The 12,861-nt window shown below is 38.6% G+C and overlaps 1 protein-coding gene across 8 annotated transcripts in view; it reads right to left on the bottom strand.

The window, feature by feature from the left end:
• Positions 1-12,861, bottom strand: part of LOC116696082 (AP-1 complex subunit sigma-2) — a 33,908-nt gene that overhangs the window by 18,411 nt on the left and 2,636 nt on the right. Inside the window, exons 3-7 of one of the 8 annotated variants that reach the window (XM_032526805.1) lie at positions 11,871-11,979; positions 11,270-11,407; positions 9,260-9,290; positions 5,092-5,154; positions 2,431-4,470 (exon numbers count right to left, since the gene is read on the bottom strand). In XM_032526805.1, coding sequence (XP_032382696.1) covers positions 5,102-5,154; positions 9,260-9,290; positions 11,270-11,407; positions 11,871-11,979 — 331 coding nt within the window. In that variant the 3' untranslated portion in view covers positions 2,431-4,470; positions 5,092-5,101. Of the gene's footprint in view, positions 1-2,019; positions 2,029-2,430; positions 4,471-5,091; positions 5,155-5,612; positions 6,390-9,259; positions 9,291-11,269; positions 11,408-11,870; positions 11,980-12,861 lie in introns of those variants that run through there. The other 7 variants (XM_032526804.1, XR_004333615.1, XM_032526807.1 and 4 more) reach the window with 7 other exon arrangements.

The following is a 12,861-nucleotide window of genomic DNA, read 5'->3' as shown; positions in this document are numbered from 1 at the left end:
CACACACACACACACACACACACACACACACACACACACACACACACAGTGGGGGCCATTTTCTCTGGTATAATACAGTACGTCACCACAGTCTCAACAGCAGTACTTGTGGGCGAAAATTGTTGTTGGCTTTCTGCAAACATAGTTCATCCTTCAAATATTGAATTATTATTTGGGATTGTAATTAATTGTCAAAATTGCATAAACCAATATTTTTAGATTAAAACTGAATGTAAATAAATACGTGTAAAGTGAAAGGAGTGGCTTATTCACCCTCTAAATTCTACATTTATTTTGGAATTTGATACCAAAATGATTTGTTAAGCTTAAAGCTGCACTAGTCAACACGTTTTATGTCAAGATTAAATCAAATGCACACATGTAAAGTGAAAGGGATGGCTTGTAATTCTACATCTTGATGGTGCGATTGGTTGTTAAGGTTTAAGGTGCCCTGTGCAGTTTGCTTGTAAAAACAATTCACCGTTTCTAATGACTGAGTTGTGTGTATTTTAACTAACTAATGTGTTCAGTGCATTTTCGTCCCCCGTAAAACATTTGCAAAGCCGATTTTTAATACATTGTAAAAGCGTTTCTTGTTACATCCATGTTAGCGACCGTCTTCTTCTTCCTTGCAAATGCAAGCGCACTGCTATGCAAACAGCATGGAGCGATGGCAGGAGTACAATGCACCCCCCACATGCTCATGCCATGCATGATAAAAACAAAGAGACCCACTAGCAAACACACTGCTCTATGGCAATATGGCTCTGTGGTAATTATGGTGGTGGCAAATATCACACCCAGCATCTTTCAGGCTGCAATACGTCTTTTTTAAATGTACATTGAATCAGTTTAACATGAAACGGGGGGGCTCTTAGTAAAGAACCAACAACTCTTTAGTTCACTTCACCCTCCAGATTGTACGAGTGAGTTCTGATTTACAATTAGTTGTTTAAGTTCCGTTAATTAATATGTCGAATATGTATGTTCACACACACATTAAGATAATAAAAGATGCATTTCAGGTCATAAATGCAATTTTATCAATAGACCCTTTTCTTGTCAAAGCAGGAGAAGCACAGGTGTAAATAATAACATACAATATTTGACATATGTAATAACAATGATGGTTCCATCCCATTAGGTCCCAGTGAGCCATGTCAGTGAGTGAGCATGCATAATACCAGCCCCATGAAACTGGGTCACCTAAATGGAATGCAGCCATCATTAATGTCTGCTGTGAAAAGACTCTACTGGTCTACATACTTCGACCAATTAGTACCGCCTCGGCCTAGGAGGTTATGTTTTTGGTTTGTCAGTCTGTCAGCAGGACCCCATTTTCATCAAACTTGGTGGAAGGGGGTAGCACGGGCCAAGGAAGAACCCATTTAATTCTGGAGCAGATCTGAATCACGGGGCGGATACACACATTATTTTTTACTTTCGTTAACATTGAGAGAGTGGCCGCCCCCAAACAACTACACATTATGCCGTTTGTACACGCAGCCTATTAAGACCCATGTTTACGTTTGTTGTTACGCAGCTGTTCTAATTATAGCAGGAGAGAAAGCTGAAGTCAGGTGATTTAGTAGAAAGACTCTAATGTCCCAATGAGGGAAGAGGACAGGTGAATGGGACAAACAAACACGGGACTTTAACCCAGGGAACTGCTGTTAGTGTCCTGTGTGAAACTAAAAGTTAAAGTTAAGTTAACCCCGGTTATGCAACAAACTTATCTGAACTCAAACCATGATTTTTTCCTAAACCTAACAAAGTAATCTGATGTTAACCACGTGTTTAAACTGGGACTGTTACATGTCGGTGTGAGGGCGTGTTGATCTCCTGCCCCCGGTACGGGCGCTAATTTAGGAAAGGCCTCCAGTGGGTCGTATTAGAGGGTAGGAACAAACGGCCTATGTGGTCGCGGGGTTAGGGTTAGTGTCACATATCATAAACAGCAGCATGTACATGAAAACATCAGGGCTGCAGCTGGTGGCAGAAAGAAAGAGAAGCACTTACTTTGGCGTCCTACAACAAGGTTCAGCACAAAGTAAAGAGAGGAGTTGCATCAGAGCAGTAAAACAAAAAGATGGCTTTATGGTAAGAGGAGAAAAACATTCCACTTTCGAAGTGCCATTTCATTTTCAGTGCAAGATGTTCAGCCCAGATCTTGAAATAAAAACTATGATTTATTCACCAACCAAACTATACTTTTCACTCTTGGGGTACATTTAGCTAACCTAGCGGTGGCTGGATGAATCCCTTGTCCCTAATTAGGCGGGCTGAACATCTTCATCTGCAAAGCAAATGGAGCTCGACACCATTCAGTGGTGACCCAGAAGAAACACTCGCAAATGTCAGCCTGAACTACAAAAGTGTCACATGGAGGGAAAAACACAGCAGTTATATTAAAGAAAGACACCAGTGTGCTTAACTGACAAAGAATCACAAACAATTTATTAAGGATCTATTATATACATTGATAAAGATCCCTCAAATGATCATATCATTATCTCATTATCATTATCATCATGACAGATCATACAAAACATCGTAGGTGCTTTGTCAGTGTGCATTTATGAAAGATTGTAGAACGCCAGAAGAGCCTTTAGTTAATCAGTGCAAAGACAAAGTATTTCTCAATACCCACTTATACCACTTACCTTGAGAGTGGGTGTTTTGCTTTTGTATTTAAATAGAAAATAGTTAGGGTCTATTAATAATTTAAAAAGTTTAAAAAAATAAAATAAAATCACATTTAAATAGTTTTAAAAGCCATTAGGTATTCTAGTGTGTGCTATAGTCTGGACTAGGGTTTGTTCTGATTAAAAAAATGATAACAACTCCTGGAAATCCCAGCAAGGACAATACCTAAAATTAAAATATAGATGATTTGAAGTGAGAAAATAAACACCCAAATGTGATCCCCGGAAACATCCACGAGAGACATGACAAAGAAACAAGACCAACGAGGGAAACAATAAAAAAATATGAAATATAAAGTGATTGGATGAACACCTTTAAACACTCAAGTGTGAAGGTGATGAGCCTTGAATCTGTGTTGAAGTAACAGCAGAAATGAGATGATCATATTTTGTGATCTTAAAGCATTTCTTTTCACGAGTGTGTTTAAATACTCATGGCGTGAAGATGTTGTGTGTACTTCAACGCCGTCAGACACATCAGTGCACAACAGGGGGCAGGCTTTCCTCACCGTGTTTCAGTGCCAATAGCAAAGAGGAACATAAAAAGTAGGGAGTTTGTGAAGAAATCATGTTGACGTGAATCATCCTGTGTAATTTGTGTCTGACAACACGGTGAAGTAAATGTAATAAATGTAATAAATGTGATAAATGTGATAAATGTGATAAATGTGACCGGTAGGCCAAAAAACCAGTCTAAAACCAAACGTTTGGAATCAGGTGCCATCCTCATCCAGTACTGGTCGGATTTTACAGCAGCTCAACTCAACTCGTTTTAAAGAAGTCAAAAGAACAATTGGACAGTTTTGTTGAGGTTGAAAGTTCATTCTTCACCTTGGAAACAGGTTAAAAAAAACTAATAGACAAATACAAAACCAAAAAAACAAAACAAAACAACAACAAAAACTCATCACACAGCCCACTTTAACCCTCGTGTCGTCTTCCGTCGACCATGCAACTTTGTTTTTCTGGGTTGAAATTCCAACATTTTGTTATTGGTTTTCTACACTATTCTTGTTGATTTCATTCACATTTTTAGGCTTTTAAATTTTTCTTTGTAAATTTTTAATACAAGTTTTTGTTGCTTTTTCCTACGTGTTTTTTGTTGCTTTTTCCTACGTGTTTTGACACTTTTCCAACATTTGTCACTATATTTATTGTTCTTATGTCATAGTTCTGATATAGGAAGTTTTTGTGAGACGGGTCTAATTTGACCCGAGGACAACAGGAGGGTTGGGCTCCGAAAGGAAAATCTATGAGTGGACTGGAAACTTTTGGGTCATGATGGCACATGATGCAAACTTGCTTTTGAGGTGTTCAACTCGTGCAATGAAACCAATAACACATGTCAGATTGACAGGCATGTAACAATACGTCACCACAAAATATATTACAAGTTATCAATAAACATACTGATGAGTAAGTCCATTTAATTGGATGTGTAACAGGACTACGATCAGCAAACCAAAGGTCTAATGTAGTCTAAATGTTTCCATCATTCACTGTGGTTGTAGAATTTATTATCCCTGTTATTCTGACAATGTTGTATCATGACTGTCACGTATGGAATTAAATGGTACGCTGAGAATATTGTTACACCCTCCCAAACCAATGACAATGGCAGGTGCTCAGAGGGCAGAAAGAAAGGTGCCAGGCACTGAGGAGCTCAGCATGCAGGCTGGACAGCAGCAGCAGCAGCAGCAGCAGCAGCAGCAGCAGCGAGGGCAGCCCATCAGTACACAGGCACATTAAAGAACTCATGACGGGGCTGGGGGAGAGAAACGCACACAGCTTAGAAAACAAGATGGCGTCGGGGCCGTAACAGCCACCTCACACAGACACTTCATTCACAGGACATGCAGGAGACAGTGCAGCAGGCTGGAGAACTCGCACCACTTTATCTATTAGAGGAATTGGTCTTTTCTTTCTTTAGGGAATACGCTGGTTTTGCTTTCTTGGTAAGAGTTAGATGAGCGACAAATGTCAACCCATCTCACAGTGGGTTTTATGTCTCGGTTCACTTTGAAAGGTAAACTGCTAACAACTAGCTTAGCTTAATTTAGCTCACATTCTGAAACAAACAATATAACATTCCCCTTTACTCAAAATGTTTTTTAAACAATTTCCTTTAATTTCCACTGCATTTAAATGTATCTGATGGCACATAGTTAAAGTGTCACCTATCCAAACTGCAGAAATGTAATATATATAAAAACATAGAAAATATGTGGTAGGGGACAGTGTCAATGACATGTTACACATGGACAACAGAGACAAACAGACCTTTAACCAGCAGGAGACAGACTGATATAAACAGTTAGAGGACTGAGACTGACTAGAGGACTCTAGCAGTATGCACGGCCTAAATCCACAAACACAGAGTATTCACCTCGGCAGGCCTAATTCTGGAAAAGACCAGAAGACTCAGAGACCATATTTGGGACCATCACACCTGTGAGGCAAAGATTGTTTTTTTAAGATCACAAATACACAGAACATGGCACCACTGGTCAATCTCTCAGGAAAGCTACAGCAACGACACATCTACAGCATGGGCAATAACAACGCCCTCTTCATGGGCGCGCTGCGGCTCGGTTTATCTCTGAAGTCTAACATGCAGAGTGGAGCTGAGCAGGAAATCTTCTGAGGCTTCATTATTCTAAAAGAAGATGTGCTTGCTTGCTTGCTGCCAGCACCAAAGTAATGACCCATACCTGGGAAATGTTTCACTAAAGGCTTATTAAAATAACTTCCACCAAATCCCCTGTGGTATGTTTTCCATGTAATTACTGCACTATGCACTCACTAAAGCCAGAGGCACTCATTCTAAATGCGCCCCAGCATTATTTTCACAAACTTCTATGTGCATTGTGTTTAGATTTTCTTTCTCCAATTCTAAAAAAATCAGGGTGTTTTTGTGTTGCTTGTATAGTTTGTCTAATTATTTGCAATTTTAAAACACCAGGGTGCAATGTCAATGTTTGGTCAAATTTTCCACAAGTGGTGTATAAGATGTATGCCTAATAGATGGACAAAGTGGTCATTTTAAAGTCAAATAACACCATGTACAAAAACCTGCGGAATGAATATTAGTCCATGTTAAATACTTCCACATGTAACATGTTAAGAGTTATTGTTATTCCTTTTCTACCATTTCAAATAAAGACATACAGAATCATTCATCTGAGCATTTCCATTCAGTGCTGTTAGTAAAACTACAGGCTGGGCTTCACACAGGCAGCATATCTGTGAAAATACTAATAATTCAAGTTGGAAATGTATTTTTGACAGAGTGACTTCTTAAAAACAAAACAAGTGGCATCCAAGTAAATGGATATTCAAAAAAAATCATCTACTACAATAATGTACCATATGCAAATTGCAAAGTGTTAGATTATGCCGCCTGTTGGTGAAACTCTATTTAGACGTGGTCTAACCATTCCAGCTTGAGTTCATGCCTGTCGTTATGCTGTGTCATGTTTTTCACTCAGAGTTATGAGACACAGTCAATGCTGACAGAAGAACATGCAGAGGTAGTCCACAGCACGCACAACTGGAAACCCATGCTGACTGACGGACTGCACCAGTCTAGTAGTTACCAAATCGCCTGGATGGAGGCACGGAGGGATTCTAGGCCCATTACAAGAGCTCCTCATTTGGCAAACTTCCCCAGTCTTCACTCTGGCTCTATAAATACAGGGTAAACGTGGATTGGCACTCTGGTTACGTGTTCACTCTTTCAAAGTGAGAATATCAACCTAATGATTTAAGAAAGCCACTCAATTCATAATGGCCTATGCATAAAAGGCAAATGCCCACATTTAGAACTTACAATAAGCCTCTACGGGTCCCAGTACAGTACGTTCTCTACAGTACCGCTACATGGGCTGTAAATCAATGAACAGCCCTGCAGTTTGTCCTCAGGGATTACAGACTTGGCTGGGCTGCAGCTGCCTCCCAGCTAATGATTACGGGCCACATTTGGATTTCCTAATGCTTCCCGACTTTATTGCTCATTTCATTACTTGCTTAAGGCCCACTTTTGTATTCCAAGTTTGTTAACATGAGAACAGTTTCAAAGTCTTTTTTTTTTATCCGTCCAGCATGTACTGCACATGTAGAAAAGATCAAAAAAGGATATCACACATCGATGACAAAATAATACTTTTATGTTTGAACATACATTTGGAAACAAACTGACAAGTCTTTGTGAAATTACAGGTCCCATGACATGGTGCTTTTGGATGCTTTTATATAGTAATACTGTATCTGAAGTCTCTTTTATATAGACCTTGGTGGTCCTTAATACTGTATCTGAAGCTTAAACATGTATGTACTGCTCTTTTATATAGACCTTAGTGGTCCCTAATACTGTATCTGAAGTCTCTTTTATATAGACCTTGGTGGTCCCATACTGTAATGAAGTTCTTTATATAGACTTGTGGTCCTAAACTGTATCTGAAGTCTCTTATATAGACCTAGTGGTCCCTAATACTGTATCTGAAGTCTCTTTATATAGACCTAGTGGTCCCTAATACTGTATCTGAAGTCTCTTATATAGACCTTAGTGGTCCCTAATACTGTATCTGAAGTCTCTTTATATAGACCTTAGTGGTCCCTAATACTGTATCTGAAGTCTCTTTATATAGGCTTAGTGGTCCCTAATACTGTATCTGAAGTCTCTTTATATGACCTTAGTGGTCCCTAATACTGTATCTGAAGTCTCTTTATATAGACCTTAGTGGTCCCTAAACTGTATCTGAAGTCTCTTTATATAGACCTTAGTGGTCCCTAATACTGTATCTGAAGTCTCTTTTATATAGACCTTAGTGGTCCCCTAATACTGTATCTGAAGTCTCTTTATATAGACCTTAGTGGTCCCATAGTATCTGAAGTCTCTTTATATAGACCTAGTGGTCCCTAATACTGTATCTGAAGTCTCTTTATATGACCTTAGTGGTGGTCCTAATACTGTATCTGAAGTCTCTTTTATATAGACCTTAGTGGTCCCCTAATAGTATCTGAAGTCTCTTATATAGACTTAGTGGTCCCCTAATACTGTATCTGAAGGCTCTTTTATATAGACCTTAGTGGTCCCCTAATACTGTATGAAGTCTCTTCTTATAGACCTTAGTGTCCCCTATAATGTATCTGAAGTCTCTTTATATAGACCTTAGTGGTCCCTAATACTGTATCTGAAGTTCTTTATATAGACCTTAGTGGTCCCTAATCTGTATCTGAAGTCTCTTTTATAGACCGAGTGGTCCCTAATCCTGTATCTGAAGTCTCTTTTATATAGACCTTAGTGGTCTATATAATAACTAAAATAAATAATCACTTAATAATAACTTACACTCCACTGGAGATATTTGATATGCATCTATGTCTTTAAGGTTAAATTTATCTTTGAATAAAAGTCGGACCTATACATGAACAGGCTCATCTCATTGTTGCTTATTTATTAGTATTTCACATTGCTAAATGACGTATTTTGAGGCCCTTTCATTTATAGTTTTCTGACTTCAGGTTTATTCTGCAGCACGTGTTACTGTTACTCATATTTGGTTATTTCAAAGTGCAAAATATCCCGTAAATCAACAGTACGTATCTTTATCACAAATAATCAAATTTGAGGACATTTTGTCAAACATTTGGTGTTTGTTGTGTACGTAAGGAATCCCTCAAAAGCTCCAGTATGGGTCATTCTCTACAGCACCTTTTCCATTGGAACATAATGTTTGATAATGGCTGTAACATATTCAAGACTTCTCAATAAGATATCTGAATAATGATACGTTTCTTGCTATGCTTTTGGTTTTGATATATGGCCTTAATGGATTGAAGAGAAAGCTTAAACACGGCTTGCTGGTTGTTGCTTTACTGCTAAATATGCTTTGAGTCCGAATCCTTAATTGCAGTGACACTGTGGTTTTGTTCCTGTGGTCATGCTCCCTCTATCTGGACCAGAAGGGCTTGTGTGGTCTCAGCGATGCAGACAATGAGGCTTTGTTTCTGGGCTGCAACCTGAGCTCTCTTCACTTCATCCACCAAACACAGTGGGTCGGAAAAAGGATGTACCGAACGTGTGGAATGTGGACAATCAAATCATTTGAAATATTTTGGTGACACTGAAAGGGAGAACAAGTTTGAATGTAATAAGTCAGGTACAGCTATTCCCTTTAGTTTTCACTAGTCTGCCGCGGGGATATAAAGACATTAAAGATCCTTCTCTCGACGACTGAATGTTACTTTGTAACTTTGTACTGCTAGTGTTAGGATTTTCCATGTAGATGTGCTGCTGATGAGTTGGTTTAGGTTTTGGTCAGTGCCTAGGATTACAGTTACATCAAAGATATCAGGGTTAAAGTCAATATGAAGCAGAAAAACAAACCAGCAACTTTAACATCTGTGGTGTATTCCTGGCACCGGACGTATTCCTGTTGCTGATTGGTTGTTTCTGATAGCTTTAGCGTTGTGTTAGGGAATCTACACTACATCTAAAGCTACGGATCTAACACTACAGCAAGGGGTTATTTGTTTTTTTTTACAAACTGTACCTGCAAACAGGCGCATCTGAAAGTCTAGATTCTGCAAATCACAATAGTGAAAGAATACACAGGCAAAGACAGAAGAATGTCAGATCAAGATAAATCAAGAACAAGCAAACTAAATGAGAGACCATGAAGCACAGTGAAAGCCAAGGAAAGGAAAGGCACACGAAATGAAGCAGGTGTCACTTTTTAAAAAGGGGAACTCAAATTCAAGTACGGTACATTTTTCATTCATTTCTCAAATATTTGTAGGTGCTCTGCTTTTACTTGTGATACAGGCACTGCGACTTGAATAAAACTAAAAGCTGTGAACCTAAAACCACTATTTTTGCAATAGCCAGTCAATGTATTCATTTTCAGTAATTACTAGGGGTGTGCCAAAAATCAATTCATATTTTTTAAATTAAAAACAAAAAAATAAATATACATACATATATATATATATATATATATATATATATATCTTTTTAATTGTATGTCTACTGCAATCCCATGATAGATAGATATATTCTTATATATGATCACCAAGGGGAAATTCAAGGTCCCAGTAGCTTGCAGACATACATATTTATATATACATATATATATAAAAATATACACACACACAAAAAGTAACTACATTAACATACTATGAATTACTTTTAATCAAGAATGTTTTTTGAATTGAAAAATCGATACTGAATCAAATCGTGAGCCTAAAAATTGGAATCGAATGGTGGCAGTTTCCTGGATTTAAACTGCATTCATACGCAAAAGGGCTTCACAAATGTGTCACCGTTTTATCGCAACATCAACATCCCTGTTTACTGTCCAGGTGTTTCAGAGCTGTATAGGGATGGGAATCGATAACCGCTTCCAGTTGAGAACCGGTTTCAAATTGTCCGATATATTGAAATCCTACGCCTTTTCTGCACATTGCAAAACATTGACGTCAGACTACGCTGCTGGACACTTTCAACCAGAAGGACTCATCGCGGAGAGGGAGAAACAATCCAAAGGGCTTCATTTCATTTCATTTCACAGAGAAATATGACAACAGTGCTGCTTGTAAAGCCTGTGAAATAAGTAATCATTTTAAATAAGCACAAGTTAACACCAGCAATATGCTGAAAAACGGTTTCCTAACCGAGCAGCGTGTCCGTTACTGAGGGAAAATATCCAGTTATAATAACATTTCTGCCACGCAGGCAGGCTTACCAGATTTCTTTTCTTTGACTAAGAAAACCTAAATGACAACAGATGCTGTACCAAATGTACTCTCAGTTCATCTACACTGTGTTCAGTGTAGAGATAATAAAACAGTTATATAAATGCTGAAAACCTGTGTATTTACCAGCTATCAATAAGGGAAATGATAAAGAATTAACACGATAAGCAGCATCAATAACGGTATTGGTATCAATTAACTCAAAAATCAGTTCCCATCCCTAGAGCTGCCGCTAGTTAAAAAGCATTTCAACTGATAAAACACGGGGAGGCTTTTATTGTGAAGCCGTAACAGGAAATGCAATGTGCTCGTCACAGAGGTTAGCGCTAACTGCAATCGTTCATCATTAAATGCGTCAACAAAACATTTTGACATTTCCCATCAGTGGATACATTTTAAATATTGCTGCAAGTGACAGAGCATTAATGAGCAGGCCCAGTAAGTGGGTTTCCACACATCTGACGTAACGCACATTCGCAAATAACTACTACGGATGGAAATTGAAAAAGTCCAAAATCCAAATATTGCAAAAAGGTAGTTATGCTTGGCTGAGGTGGAAAGGCTGGTGTATGGATACAGTTATAAACACACTAATTGAATAATAAGTTTTAAAACGTAATTACCACAAAATCAACTACAACTGAAATCTTAAGGGTTATACCTAAGCAGTACTAGTGTAAAATACTATTCTTTGGTCTGAAAAATCCCAAATGTTGACTTAATGGGAAAGTAAGAGCAGACTACTAATGAAGAAAGAAAGAGAAACCAAATCCTTGTCATCCCCACATTGATTAGATTAGATGCCTTACCTCCTGTAGCAGGTCCGCCTGCTCAATGGCCTTCAACACGTTCTTTTTGGAGGTCTCCTGAGCCTCCCCCCCCAGCAAGAACTCATCCAGAATGAAGTAGGCCTTCTCAAAGTTGAAAATAATGTCCAGCTCACAAACCTGTCGTGTAGAAATGAAAAGAACACTAATTATGACATTAGAAAGTAGTATTTTCTAGGGGGCAAAAATGGCTTTAATATCCAAATTTCACTACATTGTACTGAAATATGTGGTTTATATGCTTATCTTATCATATCTGGAACAAATTCCCAGAAAACTGCAGCTCCACTGCAACCTTCACTTCTTTTAGAACCAGGGCTGAAGACTTTTTTTGATGCTGCCTTTCTTTAAATAACTGTTCATTTCTTATACAGCACTGTACCTTTTATTCTCATATTTTATCTGTTTATATATTTATAACTGTTTTAAAAAGCACTTTGAATTGCCTTGTTGCTGAAATGTGCTAAACAAATAAAGCTGCCTCGCCTCGCCTTCCTGTGTTGTACTATATGTGACAAACAATAAAGTTTTGTCTTCTTCATACAAATGAATAAGAGAGGCGAGGAGACATCAGAAAACGCACACTGCCAAAGTATTTGTCCAGCAGCTCCACATATCTGTGGATGATCTCCAGTGTGATCAGCTCGTTGTCCTGGTCCTCGATGGCACAGCAGAAGTACAGGCTGGCGTATCTGCAACACAGACACAAGCCGGCCAACTTGAACTTGACAGTAGCATTTAAACAAAGTATCTTCCACTGGGAAAACTGCAGCATCAACCTGACAACGTAAATATAAGAAGAGCTGACTTTACGCATTTTTACCACTTAGACAGGACAAGGGATATATACCGTCTCCCAGCTCACTGTAGTAGTGCTGCGAGAGCACTCCTGCCATTATTAAGGAGAGCTGTTTACTGTGTACAGGGTATTCATTTAAAAGCCAAAAAACGGACGCAGAAGGCTGTATGAGTTAAGCGTCAATCTGCCATGGCTCTTTATCCCTGATAATCCCTGAGGCACTCCTTAAGCATGTGACGATTGGCTCGTAAAGGAGGTGGTCAGTTGATCCCCCACAACCAGTGGGTAAGGAGGGCACGCTGGACTCGGCTGGGGATTTTTAGAACCAGTCTGGAACGAGTCTACAACTCCACATCCTTGTCTTTCCAGTGTGGCTGCACAGTTAATCGCAATATGAACTAGTGCAATTTCCAAATCACAAGGGGGGAGGGGGGCGAAATATTTGTCATGGGCAAAATATGTATCAAACCAATCTGAATTGTGGTGCTGCAGCGGCGTCGCAGCCTACAAATCATATCCTACTTACTATAGAAAATGTCTTTGTCTGGTACAGATCCTGGCAAAAAGTGCACTATGATCAGTTGCATTTTTTAAATGTTTCACATTTTGCATTGAAAATTGAGAACAACACTACAAAAATTACCTCAAATATCATGAATATCAGTCAAAATAATCGCAGTTAATTCTTTTGCTTGTGGGTATTTATGCATCTGTGTTTATGATGTGTAAATAATAATGCGTAAATAACTGAAGCATACGATTTACTAAAGGATAA

Source organism: Etheostoma spectabile, chromosome 9, assembly GCF_008692095.1.
Source record: "Etheostoma spectabile isolate EspeVRDwgs_2016 chromosome 9, UIUC_Espe_1.0, whole genome shotgun sequence".
Taxonomy (NCBI): Eukaryota; Metazoa; Chordata; class Actinopteri; order Perciformes; family Percidae; genus Etheostoma; species Etheostoma spectabile.
The sequence above is the reverse complement of the archived record's forward strand: the minus strand, read 5'-3'. Positions and strand labels throughout refer to the sequence as shown.